This window comes from Camellia sinensis, chromosome 14 (assembly GCF_055761805.1).
Source record: "Camellia sinensis isolate YWXY chromosome 14, ASM5576180v1, whole genome shotgun sequence".
NCBI lineage: Eukaryota > Viridiplantae > Streptophyta > Magnoliopsida > Ericales > Theaceae > Camellia > Camellia sinensis.
The window spans coordinates 8,732,501-8,758,247 of record NC_138974.1 but is presented as its reverse complement, the minus strand read 5'-3'; the positions used below and the strand labels follow the sequence as shown (position 1 = coordinate 8,758,247).

The 25,747-nt window shown below is 42.1% G+C and overlaps 1 protein-coding gene across 14 annotated transcripts in view; it reads left to right on the top strand.

Moving 5' to 3' along the window:
• The first annotated feature begins 11,518 nt into the window (after positions 1 to 11,518).
• Positions 11,519 to 25,747, top strand: part of LOC145807693 (protein EMSY-LIKE 3-like) — a 28,789-nt gene continuing 14,560 nt past the window's right edge. For 3 of the 14 annotated variants that reach the window (XM_082906340.1, XM_082906339.1, XM_082906336.1), the window contains exons 1-7: positions 11,621 to 11,866; positions 11,955 to 12,116; positions 19,236 to 19,441; positions 19,533 to 19,642; positions 19,750 to 19,987; positions 20,125 to 20,310; positions 20,380 to 20,448. In XM_082906340.1, coding sequence (XP_082762466.1) covers positions 12,089 to 12,116; positions 19,236 to 19,441; positions 19,533 to 19,642; positions 19,750 to 19,987; positions 20,125 to 20,310; positions 20,380 to 20,448 — 837 coding nt within the window. In that variant the 5' untranslated portion in view covers positions 11,621 to 11,866; positions 11,955 to 12,088. Of the gene's footprint in view, positions 11,867 to 11,954; positions 12,117 to 19,235; positions 19,442 to 19,532; positions 19,643 to 19,749; positions 19,988 to 20,124; positions 20,311 to 20,379; positions 20,449 to 25,747 lie in introns of all 14 variants that reach the window. The other 11 variants (XM_082906347.1, XM_082906346.1, XM_082906350.1 and 8 more) reach the window with 9 other exon arrangements.

Below are 25,747 nucleotides of genomic sequence, written 5' to 3'. Positions count from 1 at the left end.
TTCCGACGCGGGTGCAGAGAAGTCTAGCGCGCAAGACAGCACCTACAAACCCTCACGTCCGGAGACGACGTCGAGGTATTCTTACTCTGCTCTGTCAGAAGATTTACGGGCGGTCTTAAAAGAGAGGGCTCGCTGTCGCGAAGCTCAGAGAATACCTGCCTTCCAGCGGCTATCCTACGGGGTTCACGCCAGCGAGGAGGTCGGAATGCCTCCACCCCGCCAAGCAGTGCCACTCTTCGAAGATACGGACTTGGCTAGGCTGAGTGCCACCCCTTTTTCCCTGGATATAGAAACAACACCGCTTCCGGCAAGCTTCCACCAACCTAAGTTCACACTTTACGACGGAAAAACCGATCTATACATGCATGTGAGCCACTTCCGACAGGTTATGGCCGGACATAGGCGCAATGACGGACTTATGTGCCTAATCTTCCCATCAAGTTTAGGCGAGCTGGGCTTAAAGTGGTTCGAGAGGTTGCCGGAAGGGAGCATACAAAGGTGACATCAGTTGGCCGAGGCGTTTGTTACACGCTTCAAAACCAACACAAAGGCACCAAAGGAAGTCGATCATTTGCTAAGTGCCAAGATGGAACCGAGCGACACACTGAAGGTATATAACTCAAGGTACTGGGAAACCTTCAACGAGATCTTGGACTGCCCGGTCAACCTTGCAATCACGCAATACAAGCGTGGTCTCCCGGTCGGACATAGACTGCGGGACTCGCTTACCATGCACCAGCCGACCTCCATGGGCCAGCTCATGCAGCGCATCAATGAGCACATCCGAGTAGAGGATGACGCGTCAGCTTCTACCGTGAAGGCCACTCCGGTAGCAACAGACAAGAAGACAGCAGGCAAAGTGCACGCAGTTGGGCAAGAGCCCAGTCGCTCAAGTGACCGAGCAGAGGAATCGGACCGTGGCACGAACCGTAAAAACTGGGGTAGAGGACGTCGGAATGACCGGGATGACTACCCCCGAGATGATGTAGCCGACGCAAACAGAAGGATGAAGGCAAGGACTGGCATAACCACGGTCTTCAAGATTCCAATCTATCGCATACTTAGTGAAATCCGCGACGAGGAGTATGTCCGGTTTCCTGCTAAGTTGGGCGATGCACAAAAGGGCTATAATCCGCGGTATCGTTGCACGTTCCACCGGGAGAGAGGCCACCGGACTGAGGATTGTTTGCCTTTGCGGCAACACTTGGAAGAGCTGGTTGCGGCCGGGCATCTAGACCTTTACATTGATGGCGGCGTGAAGCCGAATCAGGCTCCGGTCGATCCCAGGGGACAGGATGACCGAGACGCACCACCACAAGGAGTTATTAATGTAATCCACGGCATCGTGCAACCGGAGCGTGTCTGCGAACTCCGGGGCATAATAAAAAAGGCAGAGCATATGAGGGAAGTTTTGTCGGTACAGTCTGCCATCAAAAGGGAGAAGACTGAAGAAAAAGACGTGATTAGTTTCACCTCAACGGATCTAGAGCGTATCCAGACGCCGCACAACGATGCCCTAGTAATAACACTACGTGTCAAGGACTTTGATGTTAAGCGGATCTTGATCAATCAGGGAAGCTCGGTCGAGATCATGTACTATGATGCGTTCAAGCAGCTTAAACTCCGGGAAACAGACTTGGCTCCAGCTACTTCGCCACTGGTCGGATTTAACTCGCAACCAGAGTGGCCCTTAGGAAAGATTATCCTGTCGGTCAAAGCGGGATCCGTGGTCAAACAAGTTGAGTTTTGGGTGCTGCAAGTGCCTTCGACGTACAACCTTATCCTTGGAAGGGGATGGCTACACGCCATGCAAGCCGTGGCATCAACTTTTCACCAAGTAATGAGATTCCCCTCGGCTATGGGGGTAATCGAGGAGATTTGGGGCGATAAGGTCATGTCCAAGCAGTGCTTCGTGGCGGTCAACGGGAGCCGGGCTGCCAAAGGATTCGTTCAAATGATTGAGGGACCGGAGGACCTGGGTGTCTTGGATAATGTGGGCACCGAGGCCGAAGACAAGGCAGTTGAGGAATTGGTTGAGGTGCGAATTGACACCGAACAGCCGGACAAGTTCTTCTTGCTCGGTTCAAGTCTCACGGCCGTAGAGAGGACCGAGATGGTTGAGTTTCTGATGGCCAACATCGAGGTCTTCGCATGGTCGCCTTACGACATGCCTGGCCTCGACCCAAGTTTTATCTGCCATCACATCAATGTCTTCCCCGGAACAAAGCCAGTCATCCAGCGAACAAGGAGATCGGCGCTACATCACGCCGAGGTAATTGCAGAGGAGGTAAAGAACCTGCTTGAGGCACGAGCAATTCAGGAAGTGCACTATCCTCGGTAGATTTCCAACACAGTAGTGGTGCCTAAGAAGAATAGAAAGTGGCGAGTTTGTGTCGACTATAAGACAGTCAACCGAGCTTGTCCCAAAGACAGCTTCCCTTTGCCGCGCATTGACCAGCTAGTGGACTTGATGGCTGGACACAATAGGCTCAGTTTCTTGGATGCGTACCGCGGCTATCACCAGATCGCCATGCATGGGCCTGACCGAGAGATCACCTCTTTCACGACTCCAAGGGGACTCTTCTGCTACCGAGTCATGCCTTTTGGTTTGAAGAATGCCGGGGCAACCTTTCAGAGGATGGTGACCAAAATGTTTGCTCCTTTGCTTGGCCGGACAATTGAGGCTTACATCGATGATATGGTGGTAAAGAGCCGACATGAGGCAAACCATTTGTCCGACTTAGCCGAGATGTTTGCCATTCTGAAGAAACACAAGCTGCGCTTGAATGCGTCAAAGTGCGCCTTTGGCGTGGGATCCGAAAATTTTTTGGGATTCTTAGTCACAAACCGAGGCATCGAAGCAGACCCTACTCAGATCAGAGCCATGCAAGAATTGAAGCAGCCCAGCTCGGCTAAGGACGTGCAGCATCTGGCAGGGATGGCCGCCGCGCTTAATCGGTTTATAAGCCGGTCATCAGATCGCTGCCGCCCTTTCTTTCAAGCATTGAAGTCAAAGTTCTCATGGGACGCAGAGTGTGACCGAGCTTTGGCCGAGCTCAAGGAATATCTGTCTACTCCGCCACTGTTGGTTACACCAAAGCCGGGAAAGGAACTTTATCTTTACCTTGCCGTCTCCCAGCACGCGGTCAATGCGGTGCTAGTCCGCGCTGAAGGAATCAAGCACTTTCCAATTTTTTATGTCAGCAAAACCTTGCTGCCGGCTGAGACGAGATATTTGCCGCTGGAAAAGCTTGCTTTGGCATTGATGATGGCTTCGAGGAAGTTGGCGCATTATTTTCACGCCCATACCATCGTCGTACTGACCGAGTTTTCCCTCAAGGCCTTGTTTGAACGGGCGTACTTCTCAGGCTGAATTCTTAAGTGGGCGGTGGAGTTGGGGCAGTTTGAGGTGAAGTTCCATCCGCGCACTGCTATCAAAGCTCAGACTTTGGCCGACTTCGTCGCCGAGTTCTCGCCTGGCATTCATCCGGTGTGCCCGGTCAATATTACCATGGCAAATGATGAGGTGCACGCAAGACCATCCGAGGTACAACGTGTTGTTGGGAGTAGCGACGCGGAGTTTGCGCGCACCAGTGAAGCACCCTCAGTTTGCACGGTTATACCACCCGGTGATGCGATGACAAAGTTGAGTATCACCGACCCATCCACTCTGTCCGGTCCCGCATCACCGAGGGGGGAAGAAGTTGAGCCACACAGCTCAGGACCTGCGGCCGGCGTAACACCGCAACCTGATGATTCGCGTACAGACTTGAGCATTACAGATCGACTTGCTGAGTCCGGTACCGAATCATCAAGGGGGGAAGGAATGGATCCACACAGCTCAGAACCTGCGGCCGGCTTAACACCGCCACCTGATGATTCGCCCACGGACTTGAGCATTATAGAACAACTTGCTGAGTCCGGTGCTGAATCACCAAGGGGGACTGAATTGGAACCGGTCAACAGCGAACTTGGAACCGCACAGCCGAGCAATGATGATCCCCGTACAATTCGCAACTCTCAGGACCCATCAGACTGCTGGAAGCTTTTTGTGGGAGAAATGTGGAAGCTTTTTGTTGATGGAGCGTCCAACCGTCATGGTGCCAGCCTAGGTATCGTTCTTATCTCCCCGGATGGCCTAACCATTGAACATTCTATCACGCTTGGCTTCCCAGCATCTAACAACGAGGCTGAGTACGAAGCACTTCTCGCCGGGCTCAAGAGCGCAATACAAATGAAGGCTGCCGAGCTCTTGGTGTACAGTGACTCCCAGCTTGTGGTTAACCAAGTCTCTGGGATTTCCGAAGCAAAGGACGACAGGATGGCGAAGTACCAAGCTCTGGTCAGGGAACATATCAAACAGTTTGAGGCAATCAAAGTCCAACAGATTGGCCGGGAAGAAAACAGCCGAGCTGATGAACTGGCCGGCCTTGCTTCCATGGTAGATAGTACGTCTCCAAACCCCCTGTTGATTGACTTTCTTCCGCGGCCAAGCATTGAAGACGCCGGGCAGACTGATGTACTCTGCGCCGCGCTAGGTCCTTTCTGGATGGACCCCTTGATCTTGTTCCTCAGAGACGGGACTCTTCCAACTGACAAGAAAGAAGCACACAAAATTCGGGTGAAGTCAGCTCGGTTTTGGCTCTCTCCATCTGGCGCGTTGTATAAGAGGTCCTTCAATGGTCCTTATCTAAAGTGCGTGCACCCGAATAGTGTGGAGGCCTTCTTGTACGAAATTCACGAAGGCATTTGTGGCAGCCACATAGGGGGCAGGTCCTTGGCCTACCGAGCTATTTCGCAGGGATACTGGTGGCCGTGCATGCAGGCCGACGCACAAAAGTACGTCCGCAAGTGCGAAAAATGCCAGAAATTCGCCCATCAGATCCATCAGCCCGCTAGGGAACTTCTTCCCCTCACCAGTCCTTGGCCCTTCGCCATGTGAGGGCTAGATATAGTGGGGCCATTGCCATCAGCACCGGGCAACCGGAAATTCTTTATTTCTGCCACAGATTACTTCACGAAATGGATTGAAGCTGAGCCCTTGGCAACCATCAAAGAGAAAGACGTGAAGCGGTTTGTCTGGCAGAACGTGGTCACACGGTTTGGCGTCCCCAAAATTTTGATCTCTGACAACGGCACCCAGTTTGACGATCGCCTATTCAGAGGATTTTGTGAAGATTTGAAGATAGAATTCTACAACTCCACCCCGGCTTACCCGCAGTCCAATGGTCAAGCCGAGGCATCAAACAAGACTATACTGGATGGGTTGAAGAAACGGCTGGAAAAGGCAAAGGGAAAATGGGCTGAGGAATTACCCAGCGTTCTTTGGGCATACCGAACAACCCCGCGACGTTCTACCGGGGAAACTCCATATGCTTTGGCTTATGGCATGGAGGCGGTCATACCCCTGGAAGTTGGCATGTCCACCCTAAGAAGCGAGAGTTTCGAGCCAGAATTGAATGCCGAAGCTATTGCCTTGGAATTGGACCTCGTGGAAGAGCGTCGGGAAAAGGCCCTCATCCATGTGGCCGCTTACCAACAAGAGCTCTCCAAGAAATACAACAAGACGGTGCATCCCAGACCATTCAAGGTTGGTGATTGGGTTTTGAGAAAGATTATGGGCAACACCCTGGTGCCAGGAGAAGGGAAACTAGGGGCAAATTGGGAATGACCCTACAAGATCACTGGTCTGGCGGGCAAGGGGGCTTACCACTTGGAGGATTTAGAGGGAAGAGCAATACCCCGGCCATGGAATGCGGCCAACTTGAAACTGTATTATTTTTAAGCTTTTGCTTTCTTTTCTTGTGCAAAGGAATTTTTTGGCTTGCACCACAGCATGTAATTCTTTTTATCAATTTATAGAAGTAATTTTGCTTTAGCACTTGGACTTTCATTTAAATGTTAAGTACCGAGATGATGTATTCCGGTTGGAAGAGTTGGTGTTTTGTCCAACTTCGGACTCCCAACCGAGATGATGTACTCCGGTTGGAAGAGTTGGTGTTTTGTCCAACTTCGGAATCCCAACCGAGATAATGTACTCTGGTTGGAAGAGTTGGTGTTTTGTCCAACTTCGGATTCCCAACCGAGATGATGTACTCCGGTTGGAAGAGTTGGTGTTTTGTCCAACTTCGGATTCCCAACCGAGATGATGTACTCCGGTTGGAAGAGTTGGTGTTTTGTCCAACTTCGGATTCCCAACCGAGATGATGTACTCCGGCTGCAAGAGTTGGTGTTTTGCCCAACTTCGGATTCCCAACCGAGATGATATACTCCGGCTGGAAGAGTTGGTGTTTTGCCCAACTTCGGATTCCCAACCGAGATGACGTACTCCGGTTGGAAGTGTTGCTGATTTGTTCAACTGTCATTACCAACCGGGATAATCATTTCGGTTTATGAATTTGTTTTGTTCTGCCTACGTACTTCAACCGAGTTATGAATTCCGGTCGACGAGGTGTTTTGTTCAAACAATGACTTATACCGAGATGCTTCGCTGAAAATGGCATTGATGGCAACCGCGCAAACACTTGGCAAAATTTGGCTTGTTCATTGATAAGAAAATCAATACAAAAGGTGGGGACATAGCCCGGTTACATCAAAAGCGTTGAAAGCAAAAATACAAAAAAGAAAAGAAAACTAAACTAAACTAAGGGGGATAGATTGGTGAATTCGTCCTCGCCGGCATCAAGGTTAATGGTTGGACTAGTGTCTTGGGCGCCGGGCTCCTCATTGCCGAGCTGCTCTTGCACCTCGGCCTCTTCTACCTCAGAATCTGTCTCCTCGTCTCCTTCTTCAAGTCCTTCCTCGGCCTCAGCTTGCAAAGTGCTGAAGACGTCGTTTGCATAAGGCACGAGGTAGACCGGTAGCGAAGCTGGAGGAGGGTTGGCAAATACGTCGGTGTCAGAGCCCTGGCCGAGGTGTTCGCAGGCGGACTTCCAGATGTCTTGTGTTGCAAAGACTTGCTTCTTATAGCTCTGCTCGGCCTCGTTAAAACCGGCGTTGTTGGCAGCCCGGCAAGCTTTCTTCTTGGACTTTTTCAGGGTGTCCACCTCGGTCTGGAGTTCATCCTGTTTTTTCTCGGCCGCATCCAGCTGACCGAGCAGTCTGTTATTATCGGCGTTGGCCATCTCAAGGGAAGATTTAGCCCGGCCGAGCTCGGCTTGAAGGCTCTCAACCTGGCTGGCTGTGTCGTTGGCCTTTTGCCGGAGTCTGTGGATGCGCTCCAAAACCAGGTGTTGTTTTTGAATGGCCTGCAAAAAGCAAAGTTGATTAGAAATGGAACCGGGAAAACACTTGTGAAATTTTCAGAGGAACATCGACTTACCCTGGCCATAGACTTCACTGACGATTTGACCAACCGAGTGTCAGGGACGTGGTCGCTGCGGACCACGTCGCTCGGTAGTAGCAGAGCTTTGGACAGATCGAAGGCGAGCAGATGCTCTTTGTCAGCCTTGATCGAAGCCGTTGCCGGGATGTCTTGACCCCGGTGCTTCAACTGTGGGCGCCAGGCCGGCACTGGGGCGGGGGCATCAGATGGATGCTCGGTAGTCAGCTCGGCGACTAGCTCGGCGGATGGGTCTGCCCTAGCTCTTTTACCGGCACGTCGTGCAGAGGGTTCTCGGTTGGATTGCCCGGCGGATTGAGAGGCAAGGGCGACCACTGCACCACTGGATTGACCGGCGGCTGGCGACCGAGTCACAACGCTCGGCAGCTCGGCGGATGTGGCGATGAGCAGGTTCTTGATTCTGCTACGCTTGGCCATTTCTTGTTCCTCGGTTAGGCGAATGAGGGGAACGTCTGGCAGAGTAGGATCCGGTGGAGGTGTTGGAGCTCGGAGGAAGTCAGTTACTTTACTCTGGCGGGGAGCGGAGTATCTGTATGTGGGACTGTAGCCGAGCAATTGGTTGCAATCTCGGTCGCGGTAGCGAAGCGCGGTCCTGATTGCCTCTACGTTGGGGAAGTTATAGTTGGCTTGCAAGGCTTGGATGGCTGCAAAAGAAACAAGAGAATGATTAAGGTACAGAAACATCAAGAAAGTGTATAAACCGAGATAATTCGCGCGGCTTACATGTGCTCCCAAAATTTTTGCTAATCATCCAGCCCGGTACCTCGGCTGTCTCGTAGTTACCAGACACCCAGAAGAAATCATCGTCGTGAAGATCCTTGTCTGGTGTGCCGGTCACGATTTTCTCTCTGCCCGGTCTAATCTTGAGATAATAGGCGAGACCGTCGCCGGTATGGCCTAGGGTGTATTGGCGCAGGATCTCGGCTAAACCAAGGCTAATGCCTAACCGGTTGTTTAGCTCGTGCACGCCGTTTATTATCCGGTAAGTGTTGGTAGACACTTGGGTGGGTGTTAGCCCAGTTCGGCGTAGGAACTCGGTGATGAGCGGGTTCAGAGGGAACCAGAGTCCTCCTTCGACGACTGACAGCACGGTGAAGGGGCATTGTTCTGTTCTACCCCAAGGCGTGGTCTCCTCCTCTGCGAGCTCCAGGTGGACATCGGCCGGGACGCCGTACTCCTCCCTGAACGCAGCCAGCGCGGCCGGAGTATCCACTAGGAAGCGGAATTTCCCCATTTATGTGGCCGGCTTGGTACAGCCCGGCTGAGGGGTTTGGCACTGAGGTAATTGGTTGCTGCTCGGTCCTGAGAGCCTCAGGAATGGCAGTGGTCCCCTTGGACTCTGCAGGAAAAGGATGGTAAGGGTAAGTGTAAGCGCGGTCGCGCAAAAGGAGCTGGACTTTAGCTCGGTCATTAAGAGTGCCAAACCATCTCGGTTGTCTATTCTAACTAAGGAGCCCGGTCGCCCAAGCAGACCAGATGTTAGCCCGGTTGAGCGACCAAGTCCTTTTATTGTCTCGGTCTTTGCTGGGGTTGAGACAAACTTGTTATTTGCTCGGTTGGATTGGTTTTTTGGATCAAAAGAAGCCCAGGAGCCCGGTTCGCCCCAGTTCATCAGTGTTCTTCAGGGAGATGAAGAATACCAAGAACAGTGGGAGGTTTGGGACGGCTTCTATGGCCTATGCCCTAAGAGCTACGTTTTTGTGCCCTAATGTGTGTAATTTGAAAGAAAATAGCAACAAAATAGGGGTAGAAGGACTTACCAGCGAAGGGCAGGATCGAATCCCTCAAACACGAAGAATGACAGAAGAGGCCAAGTCAAGAATGCTAGAGCTCTGAGGTCGTATATCGAAGTGGCAGTAGGAGGAGTTGGAGTTTGGGGGGTCTTATATGTATAGGCAGGAGGGAGTCAGCCCAAATTCAAAATTCTGGCAAAAACGGCGGGTTGGCTGCTTGATGGCCAATGGCAGCCCGCCACGTGTCCCCATTTATGGCGACGTCAGGACTGAAGCGACGGGTTGAAGAGTCGAAGAGCCAACTGAGCTACTTTCGAAGGAACAGATGTCAGCCAAGGAGTATAACCGGGCAAGTTTGTAGACAGTTATGTTAACTAGCCCGGTTGCCCTTTGGCATCTTGGAGGCCGGAGAAATGTTATCTCGGTCGAAGTGAGTAATCCCAGTCACGCTTTCGCTGACGGAATTAAGGGGCAATTGAGAGGGTGATTTATGATTTGGAGTTGGGCCGAGGTAACGGCCGTGCAGGTTGAGTGCCCAACGGTGCATGGGGCCGAGATGACCGACTATCCGCCCAGAGATGGGCTGCCAGAACTTGGGCCGAGCAGAACTTGGGCCGAGTGTGTGCCGCCCCAGACCGTAAAGAAACTGCCCGGCAAGGCAGTGCTCGGTTGGACCGAGCTGCTCGATCAATGGATGGCCGAAGCCGGACAAGCTGAGTGACCGGCGCCAGGAAAGGCATGGCCAGCCGAGGTAACTGTTTGACCGGCAGAAAGGCCGACTTCAGGAGGAGCCTCGGGCTAGGCTTTGCCGAGATGCCGCCTAGTCCGGTCCTCCTTGGGCTTAGCTAGTGAAGTGCTTGGATATGAAGCACGGCCCGGCATGGCAACGGATAGAGCAGCTCGCCTGCCGAGCTCCAGCTGTGAAGGCAGGCAGTTGAGATTAAGTGATGTTCAGCAAGGTCTATGCTGACAGATGGGATAGCGGAGCCACGTGTCAGGAGATGACTGGGAGTAGATATGGGGCACAGAGGGTATATAAGCATGTCTGCGCCCCCCATACGCGACAGATGAACACTTTGTAAGGAAATTCTTACATTCAAACACTTCTCTCTCTCTCTCTCTCTCTCTATCCTAAGGTGTGTGCTAACTTGATCGTCGGAGGGTTTTTCCGGCCACACACCGCCGGGTAGCTCACCGTTATTTGCTCGCAGGTGATCAGACAGAAACGGAGCTCGGAAGAAAGGAGTACGGGCTTGTTGGAATATTTGCTCCCCGTACACTAGGGAAGTCTCACGGCGAGATCGTCGTTGATCTAGTGAAGTCGTTCGCATCGACGGCGTCATGCACGGGATCAAACTGTTATTAGTGAAGATGAATCCACATGATCGAATAGTTATTGGTGAATAAGAAAGAGAAGATAAAGAGAAAAGATCATGAGAGAGGAAAGATAGTAGGTTTGGGCGGTGAAGAGAAGACAAGAGTTGCAAAGAGAGAATAATATAAGAGATGAGAGAAAGAGTGGGTTTGAGAAAACTTAACAGATAGTCATTTTGTATGGGACTATCCTTCTGGACTTAACAATGTCCTTCTGAAGTAATAATTTAGCGCCTGGAATTATATAGACATAAGAAATTCAAAATTAAATTTATGGACTAAGCGCCCAAAGTTTTATTATGAGAGCAGTTTGACTAAATTTTCTAAGAAAAGTGAGTATTGAACAGTGCTATAAAGTAGAAAAGAACGACGAGGATGTTCGAGTGTTTAGAACCATGTAGAATTATTTTATATATTAATTAAAATGGTGAAATTTTATTGCACACACATCTTAAAGAGTGCCTTTAAGAGGTGTGTACCATAGAATTTGAGATTGGGTTTAGTTTCTCTTAAGTTGATCATCTCAATATGAGAGGACGTTTGGGCATGGTAGGCCTATTTTGGAACCGATTTCGGCGATATAAACTATTCCTCTTTAAGAATTCGTTGAGTAAAACATTTATGTAAAAAATAAGATGATCGGATATCAGTAACTATATATTTGAATCGATTTTGTATTACAAAAAATGTATAACTTTTCTTGAAATTATAATTGTTGTCATTTTTTGAATACAAAGGGCCCTTACCAATCAGTCTTGTTATTTAGATTTATTTATCTATAAGTCTTGATTGATAAATTTATTTATGTAAATTTATTCATAAAAATAAAAATGATTGATAAATTTGTCAATATGACTTAATAAGTAATAAGTCCTAAAAATATGACCTATTGATAATTTATCCTGTTATGATGGAGATACAAATATATAACCACCAATATTTCATCATCTTTATTTTTTATATAAATATTCTATTTAACAAGTCATAAAAAAAAAAATTAAACGATTCAAATAACCGAAATTACTTCTAAATTAGACTTACAAAATCCAAACACTCCGTGAAATTAAAAATGACAAATGTCAAAGAAGCCAAACCTTTTAAGATTAGGTGAGACACGCCTCTCGGTAACAAATGTGACCATTAAAACGACGTAGTTTTATTTTCCAGAAATGTCCAAACAACGTCGTTTCCTGTTCTTCCTCCCCAAAATTGTGTTCTCTCTGGTCTCTGTGTCGCTCGCATTCTCTATCATCCGTCTTTCTCTTGCCAAACCACCAAAAACCAAACCGCTGTGGAACGCCGTGAACTACCAGTGGCCACCGTGGGCCACCAATCTGTGTGTGTGTGTGTCGTGTTTCGCACAGCTCCTTCTCTTGCTCTTTTTCCTTGTCAAAACTTCAGGGTACCAACACTGCAGGTGCGTTAATTCTTTCAATTTCTTCACACACGGGGACGTAGTTGATCTAATCCCAAGTTGTTTGTTTGTTTTTTTTTAAATTTTATAGAATTTCAGATTTTGCTATATCCTCTGTTGCTGTTACAATTACAATTACTCATGAATTGTTGGCTCTGGGGTGGTGCTACCGGTTTTGGGGGTTTTTATTGTGGACTGATGCTCTTGATTTTGGTATAAGCGGCCATGGAGTACGGGCTTTCTGACAGTAGTGGTGAGCTGCTCATCATTAAAGACTGTTGTTTTGTATCTTTAACACTCACATTTTTGTCTTTTTTACGGTTTACAAGACTTTTTTATCTTTAAATTGTGTGTATTGCTGGTTTTGAATATTGATTGGCTATGAAACACGAGTTAAATGGTTTAATTTGTTAATATTCAACATATAATTAACATTTAATGTCAAAAGTAAAGGTGTAAATTAAAATTAAAAGTCATTATATTAAATAACTTATAAACTATAGCTTAATTTCAAAATCATGATAAGTATAAAACTACAAAAAAAAAAAAAAGGCCTAGTATATTGAATTTTATGTCTGTAGTAGAAGAAAATAGTATTTCGATTGAGGTATAATATGGTTTGAGAATATATTAGGTACATTTGGTTATGCCAAAAATTAAGAGGAAAAAATTTGGGTATACTTAGTACGTATGTAGAAGTACCATACATCGGTAAGTATTCGGTACAGGTACGCCATGCTTTTTGAAATACCCATGCTTTATAGTTGATTGGTAAAAGAATTATGGAATTAGGGTTTAGGGCTTGATTTGGTGATTAAACTAATAAATTGCTGCCATAGAATTAACCTTGGGGTCATTACTGTGGTGCATTCAGATTATTTTGTAGTTTTTGAATGGAAGGTTAGAGGAAGGATGGGTTAGGCTTAACGAAGGTTCAAAGGTATGAGTAGAGGCCTAACAAGTTCTAGTTTTGAGAGAAAAAGTAATTTGACTGCAAGTGTAAACTTGTAAAACTTTTTTTTTACATTGGGAAAGTTTAGCAAATGGGTTATTTAGGTCACTGTTTAAATTATAACAAAATGAGGGGCAATAGTTTAGTTTTAAGTTTTTAACTAGTAAATTCATTTAAGTGCTAGGCTTTACTTGCAAACTTTGGCAATTATATAAATAAGTTTGATATTTCTTCAATAAATCAGATTTAACTCACATTTCTCTCATTCTGTGACAACATCCCTTGCCTCCGAGAAGCCATTCTAGTATGATTTATGGGCTTTACAGTAACATATCTAGGCTACATGCATTAGATCAAATGAAAAAGCTTGTATTTTTTTTCTTCCTTTTCTTCCCTTCTTCCTCTTCTTTGATCTACTAGACATAAGGGTACACCAGTTGTATCGAGGCATGTCCCATATATTTATGTCGACACAGGTACCTTGGGCTAATTTGTTGATTCCACGAAAACAACTTTTGACTATGAACATTTTTTTATAAACTATAGTTTTGATTGTCTTCAAGTCTTTTAATTACATTTATAATCACAAAACTAGTAATTATTTGATATAAATTATGCATGTTTATCTTGACTACAAATTACTAATAGTTTAAAATGAACTACCTTTTTAAATCATGGTTATTAATTATACAAAAATAATTACAAATCACTGTAAGCTGAAATAAATATTGATTCTGAAATAAAACATGCATATTAGTATACTTGGGAACTTGTATGAAGTTAAAAAAAGAAAAAAAAAAATAAATTCACGACTTCGACGTCGCTACTGTTATGCAATGTCCATCACATCCGAAACCGCACTATTGCCATTGGTACTGTTATGGAGGCAGCTACCGTTGCTTAAAATCTTGAATCCTCACATAGCTACTACTTTATGGTAGGGGTGTTCACAAGTCGGTTCGGTTCGGGTTTACCTTTGACCTGACAGCTGAACCGACACATTTGGGGTAGAGAATCAGTCATCGACTGGACTAAGGTTCAAAATCGACCGAATCAAAAAAATCGATTTGGCAATCGGTTCGGTCGATTTTGAAGATCCAATGGGAGTAGAAAAAATATTATGAAAATGGAATTAAAAATTTCAAAATAACAAACTTAACACTCATATAAACATATACATATATTTCTTACAACTAGAATGAGACTTGAGGAGAGAAAATAAAGAAAAATCTAGAGAGGGATCGCTGCTGTTGATCATTGTTGCCGTCATTGCGCAGCCACAACCACCACCACTGCCATCGCTCATCATCGCCACCACCGTTATTTTTGTGCTCATCCACCACCACATCATCGATAGAAAGAGGGTAGCAAGAAAAGAGAAGTAGAGATGAGGGAGAGTAAGAGATGGATGGATATGTTTTTGAAATAAAGAGAAGTGGAGATGAGGGAGGGTAAGAGATGGATGGTTCTGTTTCTGAAGAGAGAGAGAGAGGAATTGATGAGAGGTTTTTTTTGATTTGGGAGAGAGAGAGAGAGAGTGAGAGAGAGAGAGAGGAAAAGGGAAAAGGCGTCAGAATTTAGGAGAGAGGAGAGGAGATGAGACGTGAAGTTTGAGGGGAGAGAGAGAGAGAGGAGGCGTCAGAATTGAGGAGATAAAATGAGAGTTAAAGTGAAACGTCTCTATCTACAAATAAAAAAGAAAAAGAAAAAAAGTGAAACGTCAAATATTTGATTGGGAAGAGAAAAGTCCACTCTTGGGAAGATCTAAAGTTCTTGAAAAAATAAAAGTCTACAGAGTTTGTATAGTTTTCCTAGACAAAGACAATAGGTCTCCGCTGACAAGTAAAGCTAACGTAGTAATAAAATTGTATATATACCCCTAATTCGGTCAGGTTGGTTTAGGCAGGTCTGTTTATGTTACATCTGACCTCTGACTGGAATTCACGAAAAATCTAAAAGGCACACTTGCAGCCGACTGGGCTATTTGTCGAAACCACCCATATTGTATCCGGGTCGGGTGGGTTGGGTCGGTTTCACGGGTTGTTTGGATATTTGAATGCCCCTACTTTATGGGATGCTCCTAAGGGCAATCTTAAAAAAAAAATTAGAAGAGAACACGACTGACCCCTCAATGGACTAGCTGACTTATCCAGTTCAGGCACCTCTCTTAACAGGAAGCAACTCACATTTCCCAAATTTCACATTTATTTAGAGATAGCCACAAGACATAACAAAACACGCCTCTAAATGTCAACTACTCTTTAATCCCGTAATAGGACATAATGGTATCATCTACAAATAAAAGGTTAGATATGGTGAGGGAAGCCCGTCTAGCTCCTCCAAATTCATACTCTCTCAAAGGACTTCCCTCCATTAAAGAAACTTGAAGATTCATATTTTTGCATTTATGTTTGGATGCCTTGTTCTCATAGGTTAACAAGATGGATAATGAGGAAGTTGATTTTGTGGTGAAGAGGATTTTCATAACTATAAAACATTTTAGAGGTCAAACCATATTGTGAGTTGTTTTTTTTTTTTGGTGGGGGGAGAGGGGGTTATTTATATTATTCAATAGGATGCTTTTTGCAGGTGTTTGTGACTTGTGGTTGTTTTTATTCTTTTTTCTTGACTCCATGAAGGATGCCTTGCTCTTTTTTCCCTCTACCTTCTATTATTAGAATTAAATCTATTTTGTTTTTCGTGAATAATTTTTTTGCACATGAGGTTAAAGAAAGCATCTATTACCTTGAATCAGTTTTAGGGTTGCTTGGGAGTCTGATATGTAGAAAATGAAATGGTTATTATTCTTTTATGGATAGAAAATATGAGCTCTAAGCTATGGAGTGAATGCTAATTAATCAAAGAATAGTTGAGATTCAGCCTCAAACAAAACATGTGGTTGTTTTTATATTATTAGTCAATAATAATTCAATAGGGTGCTTTTGAATTATGGATAGAAAATATGAGCTCTAAGCTATGGAGTGAATGCTAATTAATCAAAGAATAGTTGAGATTCAGCCTCAAACAAAACATGTCACTTGGTTTTTTGTTTTGTTTTGTTTCTTAAGAATCCATTTTTCACTTTACTTATTTTTATGGCGCCTATGGTTATAAAACTTACAAGGATACACCATAGAGCACCAGGCGGCAGACACAACTAGACATTTGGGTGCAAATATACAGGGTAGTTTAACTTAAGGATATTCGTTATTTGTTTTGCTTGAATATGCTCTTGACCCACAATCCTAGGCGACCTAGAAAGATAGTTCACTTTTCCATGGCCTTAAGCTACTATTTGTCCTTCATGTTCATATCCTTTAAGTGATGATGAGAATGCTTAGATGCTTAGGTGAGCTAGAAAGATAGATTTGATTATAACAGGACAAACTGTTAGGCAACTAACAAAAAACACATTCATAAAATGAGTGTAGCTGGGATAAAAAATGCTTAGATGGACGTGTGGTAAGATTAGGAAAGATAGTATTAGAAATTAATATATTCGTGAAATGGTAGGAATACCAATTGAAGATGAGTTGAAAGAGAATAGACTAAGATAGTTTGGTCATGTACAACAAAGGCCAATAAATGTAATAGTAAGGAAGAGTGATATGATCAATATAAAATGAAATGTTAGGGGTAGGGGAGACCTAGACTCACATGGGAGGTTAGGGGGATAGTTTGTGTCGATCGTATTTGTGTCACAATTACCTCAACGCTACCCCCCCTCCATCCCCTCCCCTTTTTTTCTCTTCATGTTATTGTGTCATGTCATTTTTTATTTGTGACCAATTTATTTCATATCAAAAAATTTCACCCTAGTTAAGCAAGAGTATTAAACCCCACAAGTTAAATTTCATTAAACTAATATCTACTAAATAAAATTATTCATAAAAATGTTTGATTTCAACTCATTTCCATTTCCCCAATTTGAAAAAACTATAACTTATCGTTATTTATTTTATATTATATTAACTCGAAAATACATTATGTTAAATGAAAAACACACACACACACACACTACATTAGCCTTAACATGGCACCGCTTAGTGGAAATAATATTGAAATGCGATACTAATTCTTCATTAGACGTGTTATCCATGTCAACTTTGTGTTATGCAAATTCGATACTAACCTAATCCCATTTAATATTCGTGTTATCGGGTCGTGTTAGATTTGTGTTTGTGTCGAAAACATTAAACCCCAACTAACTAACTTTGTATACGGTTCAAAATCATGTTATCCTGCTGTGTCGAAAATTCTCACCTTTAGTTGGCCCCACTGATTGGAACACAAGGCTTAGTTTGGTTTTCTTTAGTTTTTTTTTCCTTTGGATGTAGTATACAGTTTACCAAATATCTGTTTGGTATCGGTGAATTCTAGAAATTATTTTGAAAAACGTCCCCTTGTATTGTTAAAATTACTCTGTTGTGTTGTTATCATTTGCCAACTTGTATCCTCCGTCGGAAACGCATTCCATTTAGGGGCTTGGGATGCCATTTTGCTGGAGAATGAGCAACTGAAGCAGCTGCATTCAGCAAATTTGCGCACTCATTGTTGAACGACCTTACCTATTAGTATAAAATACAAATATTTTCTTAAATTAATTTTCCATGGAAACAAAGGGAGCCTATATTAGGTCCTTATTCTTTGTACTATGTCTCGTCCTATACTCTAATAAAAACCCATTCCAATGATTGATCTTTGTGTCACCCTCTCTTTCTCTAGACACCTGTATCAAAATGATTATTTTGGTGTCATCTTCCATTATGTTTGTTTTGTTAGAATAGATTACTTTTATTATATATCTCGTAAATTTATGATGTTGCATTAAGCATGTGAGAGCTTAGTTCGGAATTCGGAAACCACATATTAGGCCTTCATTTTATTTTGTTATAGCTTAAGTTTTTAGTGTTTACTAATATTATTATTATTGTTGTTATTATTATTATTTATTTATTTATTTTTTAAATTTCACTTTCACTTGCCTTATGAATTTGTAATTTGGGTAAATCACAAACACACCCCCTGAGTTTTACTTAAATTACAAATTAGCCCCTGTGGTTCTGGAAATTACATTATGTCCTCTAAGGTTTATAATTTCATAACAAATAAGTCATTTTATTAATAAATCATCAAGTTAATTAACAGTTTTTAATAATGTTAAAATTTTATTTCAATTAATAATTCAGATAATTTTATTATTGTATAGGTGAACAGTTAGAAATTTCATTTTTTCAAGTAATTCTGTTAAATAAAAAATTCTAACAAGGAGGTATTTGTAATTTTCCAAACCACAAGAGGCAATTTGTATTTTAAACAACCTCAGGGGGTGTATTTGTAATTTACCCTTGTAATTTTGGTTTTCCGTCATTTATCATACATGAAAGACTTGTTCTGGTAACTTTATCATTTAGTAGCCCACATAGTGAAAGTAACCATTGGTATGGTGCTTTTGGAATTGCTTTAACCTAGTTGATTTTCTTTTTATTTTATTATGGAGGTACAATGATAAGTTTGATCTTTCGGATCCAAACAAGATTTTTTTTTTCTCTTTAGATATTTCTAGTTAGGACTTGATCGAGGGATCAATTGACCTCAAAACATAAAGTAAGAAGACCAGAACATTGACTGAGGATTTCCATGTGCAAGTTTTGTATATTACTACTGTGTATGGCAATGTATATGCATTCCTGTTTTTCCTTTTCATCGTTGAATGCATGTGATTCTCTGGACAGGAATGCTGGTGACTTTTGCATGTTTGATGCGTCAGTTGAGACATTGTAACAGGCTAAAAGTTTATGCCCTGTTTAACATCATTTGTAAAATTTTTGTTTTTGTGTTTAGTGTTTTCAGAAGCAAAACAATGAAAAATTTGGAAACACTAATCGTTTTAATCTTTGTGCAAAAGACATTTTTTGGAAATTTAGAAAACAATTTGAAAGTGTTTCCTCAAACAGCGTGTTTTCAGAAAACTTTTGCAAACAGTTTGCCAAACAAGTTTTCCATATTGGTTTCCATTTATTCTGTTTTCGGATGCAGAAAACAGAAATGATACCAAATGCACACTAAATATTTGCACTACAGTTGCAAGATTTAATTTGTTTTAAACACACCTTTTGTTTGCTTCTTATGAGGTAGAAACAAGAAATGGGCACTGAGTTAACCGGCATAAGTTGACTCTCTCTCTCTCTCTCTCTCTGTGTGTGGAAGAAACACAAGTACTGCTTAAACAATTCAAAGTCCTTGCACTTGTTAATTACTAGATCATTATACATTCCTGGAGTTGGCATAATAATTTTTATCTCCCTATGCAAATTTCAAATTATATTTTATTTTTATGTTTATGTATTTATTTATTTTTACTGGGTGCACATTCAAGAAAACTTGTTTGTGTAGTGATTCTTTTTTATTTAACTGCAGGCACAGATGATGACCTTCCTCCTTCCCGTCAAAATAGGTTTTCAAGGGGGGGCCGTGCTGCAGGGAATGTAAGATCTGCAGTTGTTGGTACTGCTCAATTCTCTCGGATGCATAGCGATATGGAGACACAGATCCACCACGTAGAACAAGAAGCATATACTTCAGTCCTTCGGGCCTTCAAAGCTCAATCTGATGCCATTACTTGGGTATATATTACATATTGTTTGTGTATTCATTATATCTAGTTTTTGAATTGTGCTAAATTGATTTAAAGTTCTCAATTTGTGTATATTGTAGGAGAAAGAAAGTTTAATTACTGAACTTAGAAAAGAACTGAGAGTATCAGATGAGGAACACAGAGAGCTTCTATCCAGGGTTAATGCTGATGACATCATCAGAAGGATAAGGTCTGATAATATTATGACATTGTATTGCTGAGAATGGTTCATCAGGTATCTCATCATGTTCGGTCAGTTACTCATTTTTATGGGAGTGTGTTCAATATTGTCATTAGGGAGTGGAGGAAGGCAAGTAGGCTCCAACCTGGCATGCTTAGCAGTACCCAGCCTGTTCATGATCCTGTGCCTAGTCCTACTGTTTCTGCATCACGCAAAAAACAGAAAACATCACAGTCGTTAGCTTCTTTATCCCTGGTTGCACTGTCCCCGGCATTGCATCCATCTATGCAACCATCGTCATCAGCCTTGAAACGAGGTCCTGTATCCGGAGCCAGGGGCAAGAAGCCAAAATCAGTAAGTCATATAATTTTCACTATAAGGTTTGTTTACATATAGATGATAAAATTGATATGCTCTTTGTTTCCACTATCTTAGTTTTTGGTTAGCTGAATTAGACATTGCTTAGTGCATCCTCAATACAGTCTATGCAGTACCCCTCTACAGGTTTCACTGGTAGGGGACAAGTTCCAAATCGGGGTTCTTCAGGTGCCTTTGCGGTAAATGAACCTGCTGAAGCAGCAAACTTTGATCCATTAATTGGAAGGAGAGTTTGGACAAGATGGCCTGAAGACAATAACTTCTATGAGGCTGTTATAACTGACTACAATCCTGTTGAGGTATGCCCAGTTGTTTATTAGACTGCACTATTTGATGGCCCTGAACTTGCAAATTACAAAAATTTGCAGGGCCGGCACGCTTTGGTTTATGATATTAATTCAGCAGATGAAACATGGGAATGGGTCAATCTCAAAGAGGTAAAAGATGGAAATTTTCCCTTGTTTAGTAACTATACGGCTTACTTTTTCCTTGGTTAATCTTTTCTTGTATTATCATGAACATGTTTTAGCTGATCCAAGAAATTCTGTTTACAATATATGAATGCTTGAAAATTGAGGAAATATATGCTTTATCTTCTCTAGTATCAATGCATTTTGTTCGTGTGCCATTGTGTGAATGCTACTTTGATGTTATTATTTTGCTCTCTGTTTACAGAACAACTAATTGATGCCTGATTGACAACATTCATGCGCATTTATTTTCACCATTACCCATAGTAATCTGGTTAAAAAACAGAATATAGTTTAGGGTGACTGTAGCTACACATCTTTTTTTGCAGAAAATGCTTGGTTGATGTCAAATTCTAATATTTGTAGAAAGCAGATTGCATCTAAAATTTACTAATTGTACTTTTTATGTTTATCTGAAATATAATTTGGTGGAAAATTTTCAGCAACAGCTGTTTATGTCAGTGAGAATACGCTATTTTATGTACTTCTATTTCTCAGTTCTTCAGAAGTGGAATTAATTTGCCTTGTGTAATCTCGCTTTTGCTCCTGTACCTATTTGTCAATTGCACATGTTCCTCTGAATTAGGCTGGGTATTTCAGTCTGTTGCTCAAAATACTCTTGATGATTATGTCCGGAGGTAAGGTTTAAGGAAGAATGTCTCATAGTCAAGGATCAAATTTTTATTTTGATTTGTGTTGTTTGACAAGCAACAAAACAGAAACAAATCGAAAGAGACAAAAGGAATTTAAAAATACATCAAATTTTATAAACACAAACACAAACTTATTGTTAGATTGACAATAGAAAGAAAAAATGAAGTAGAGAGAAGAGAACACTCAGCATAAGGCTAATGATAGAGACCCATTCAGAATTAGGGTTCTCCTTTTAGACACATTTATATTAGAAGATCCAAAGTACATGAATATCCCTCCGATTAAAATAACATGGCACAACACTCCCCCCAAGTTGGTGCAAAGATCTCGCATGCTCAACAGCGAATTGATCTTTGACCTTCACAAAAGGCAGACAAATAATTCAGTTTTTCAAAATTTTTTTTTAAATTAAAATATTAGAAAAAATAAAGGATAGGTAAATCTTGCATTTTCATTTGTTTTTTTTTTGCTCTGCAATACATAGGAAAAGGAAAGAGAGCAAGAGCAAGAACAAGAAAAAGAACCAAGGACAAAACAAGCAAAGGGAAAGAGACTAAAAATAGATTGCTGAAGAGGATTCTGAATTGATAGCTACTGCACTGCACGCAGCAGAGAGAGAGCAAGAACAATAAAAAGATCGAAGGACAAAACAAGCAAAGGAAAAGAGACTAAAACTAGATTGCGGAAGAGGATTCCAAATCCATAGCTACTGCAGTGCACATGGCAGACTTGACAAAAGTTTCTGAGAAGTTAATCTAGAAAGACCAAGGAACCATATCGTGAGCAGCACTGTTAACTGATCTAGAAGCATAGGAGAAAACCAAATGATGCCTTTTCGAAACAAGAGAATTCTGGGAATGCATGTCATCCAACAGTGAGACAATTGACCAATGATGCTGAGAAATATTAGCCGACATGGATTGAACCCCTACTTTAGCATTGACTTCCAAAATAACCAAATCCCATTAATCCTCCAATGCCTGCACTGTACCCCATCTAGTTGCTTTAGCTTCTGTCAACAGTGCCGATGAAGTAACACCTTCCAAAGCTCTAGCCCATAACACATGGCCATCAGCATTCCTAGCCACTGCTGCTCCTGCCATCCTGTCTTTTTTTAAATGCAACATCAAAGTTTACCTTGATAACACCCTAATCAGGAACCATCAAATCTGAAGCCCACGAGCAGGCCTAGAGCTGGGGGAATCACCCTTGGAAGACTCTTGATAAAGTTTATGGTCCTCTGATAGCCTTAATACCTCCTTAAAAAGTTGACCCAGATCAACCACTTTGGTTTCAAAGACTGCGGTATTGTGGCATTTCCAGATACTATCCACTGATATAGCTGCAAAAAAATGAAAAGATCTTGTTGGGGAGTATGATTGGGCATCCAAGAGTGATCATTCTGAACTTTCGATACCCATTCAACTCCAGAGCATGCACTCACCTCTTCAGAATGTATTTCCCATTTATCAAACCAAAGAGTTCTAGCGATTGTACTCTTGGAAAATAAGTGAACTACTGCTGTCTCCTCTTCACTTTGATGGAATGGACAAAAAACATTCTCCATGTAGAATGTAGAGGCTAGTGAACCTCTAAATGGTATGGCATCTACGTCCACTCACGGAAAAGCTATTTTCAGAAGCTCATGGATTTTGGCCTTCCTGAGATTTTGCCAGTCCTGAGTACTCAAGCGATAAGGCTGAAAGTCTAAAAGATGAGTTTCTACTCTATAAGCTGACTTTGATGAAAAAAAATCCAGAGGGCTATGGAATCCAAATCCCTTTTCCATGTGTATCAAGAGTTGGGATAGGAATTTTTTGGATTGCTCAAGATGTATGAGCATCAAAAAGGTTATCCAGCAGGTCCTTATGCCATTGCAGCGTTTCTCCTTCTAAAAGAGCACTTTCTTTTGAAATTTTATAGCCTCATTTGAACTAGGAGGAACTTTGTCGTGTTGAAGATCAGGTACCCAATGATCTTTCCATATATCTATGTAAGACCTGCCAAGGTCTCACATAGATGAAATTCCCTAACATATATAGGAATCTGAATTTCTCTTCTCGACTGATAAAAAATCTACTTGAGAGCAGTATTTCTTCGATTACAAAGAGACCCAGAGCTTGTTTTTGTTTACATACCAGTTGCCATCCCATTTTGGCGAAGACAGCTTTATTCGAATTCAAATCCTCATCTTTTGAAAGCCCAAACCACCCACTTATTTCAGCCTGCACAAACAAATCCCAAGCTCTCATATGAATCCTTCTAGAATCCTCTTATCCTCCCCACCAAAAGTTGGATATTTTAGAATCCATTTCACCACATATAGCTACCGACCAGGATACTGTATGAAGACATTGCCTAAGCAGGCATCGAAAGAGCTGCTGCCTTATAAGAATCGCTCAACCTACAGACTTTAGAACTTTGATTGTCCAACGTTTCGACATCAACTCCAGTTTCCATATAACTTTTTTTCTTTATTTTTTTCTCCCCCCAATAAACATTGGTAAACCCAATAAAATGCATCCTCTTTCCCTTATTTAAGTTCTAGGAGTTGTCTATTCCAATGGCGAAGGTTAGGGGCAGCATTGGCACTGAAACATACTGCTGATTTGCCCCGGGTAAGCTCTTGTCCTGATCAACTCCCTTATAACTCTAAGCATTACTTGACCACTGCTGCTTCAGATTCATTTGCATAACAGAATATAAGGAGTGCAAACATGAGGTGGGAAAGAGGAAGCTGGATCTATGGATTTTTACCCCATAAAGCACACCTTGGTTTTCTGCATAAGCAAAGTCTCTTGTGAGTACTTCATACAAAGAACAAAAAGGAAGAGGGAGCTTGGATCTTCTTGCCTAAGACCCCTTTGAGCATTGACAAAACCAATCGGACCGGATTTTAGCATATCGACGTGCCCATATCGTATCAGTACCAGTACTCGTACCCGTACCCGTGCTTCATAGGTCCCTGGTAAGCTCTTGTCCTGACCAACTCCCTTATAACTCTAAGCATTACTTGACCGCTGCTGCTTCAGATTCATTTGTACAACAGAATATAAGGAGCGCAAACATGAGGTGGGAAAGAGGAAGCTAGATCTATTGATTTTTACCCCATAAAGCACACCTTGGTTTTCTGCATAAGCAAAGAATCGTGTGAGTACTTCATACAAAGAATAAAAAGGAAGAGGGAGCTTGGATCTTCTTGCCTAAGACCCCTTTGAGCATTGACAAAATCAATCGGACCCTAATGGAGGACAGCGCTGGATTTTGAAAACAGAGGTTATTTGACGGCCTAAACAGTGAGTAATTTAGGGTTGTACGGATTAATTGAATGTTAATAGGTAGGGGAAGGGATTAGGGTTGATTTGAGGCTGATTGGATGGGGTTTGAGGTTGAAAAGTGCACTTTTAGAGGGCTGTGAATAGTAATCCGAGAATAGTAAATTGAAATAGAAAATAAAAAGAGAGAAGAAGATGAAAGATCTAGGAATCAATCCTTGAATCCCTTAGGCATCACACCGAGGGCTTGATTGCATCACACAATCGATAAAGAAGTTTCAAAAGTTCTTGAAATTCTCTAAAATATAAACTTTATTGAATTAGAAGCATTAAATGACTAGGCTTTAGAGACTTTCTAAACCAATTAGAACAAAAAAAGAAAACTAGCATAATATCATCGACTTCCAAAACCAATTTAAGACCAAATAACAAATATAAATGAAACCTAATTAAATAATTTGACCCACAGGATGACCTATGGGCCACCCTTACAGCGCATGTTTGTAAATGTGAATGACATAAAAATCATAGAAAATATAAAACAATCATAAAATAGGACTCTTAACAATACTAGAAACATAATTATATATGATTCCTACCAGTTTCTCTTTGAAATTATGCCGATGTCCAAATATCATCGCTTCTATGAATTTAACTTTTCTTGAGCTTTTTATATTTTGCATCATTCTCCCCTTGTTGGAGAACACTCGACCTCGAGTTTTGAAGTATTGAAGTATAAAAATCCACAAACTTTTAAATTGCGTCCATGGCTTCATGTTGGAATGTTCAAGTTGATGCTGCCTTTTTTTGTTGGAGGTTGCAACAAAAAAAAATGAAAGATTGATATTTTCAATCATGTCACTAAATTTTTTTGGAATAACAAAGTCCATTGGCATAGGAAACACATCTTGGAATTCATCTAAATCAGTTTTCATAAAGCTTTCTTCGATATTCCTGGCAACAACCTGGATTCTTTTCTTTTTAGCCTTTATACGTAGCACAAGATCATCTTTTGATTCACTATTGGCCACTTAATTGATTATATGATTGGAGCAAATTCACTAGATGAGTTTTTAGGCACTACATCGGAGACCTCGAAGTGCAATATCATAACCTCTAAAGGCTCAGTAAGTTCTGGACCAGCAGTAGGCTGCCTTAATTCTTCCATCCCTACACCTTGTGTAACATTCAAGTCTTCTATTTGGACCTCATCCTTTTCTTGAGTAATAATTAGATCTTCTTGGGGTGCTTTTGAATCATCAATTAGAGTCTCGTTATCCTTCAAAATTTGGTCATCTTTCACCTTAGAAAAATTATGGACATATTTATTGGCTTGC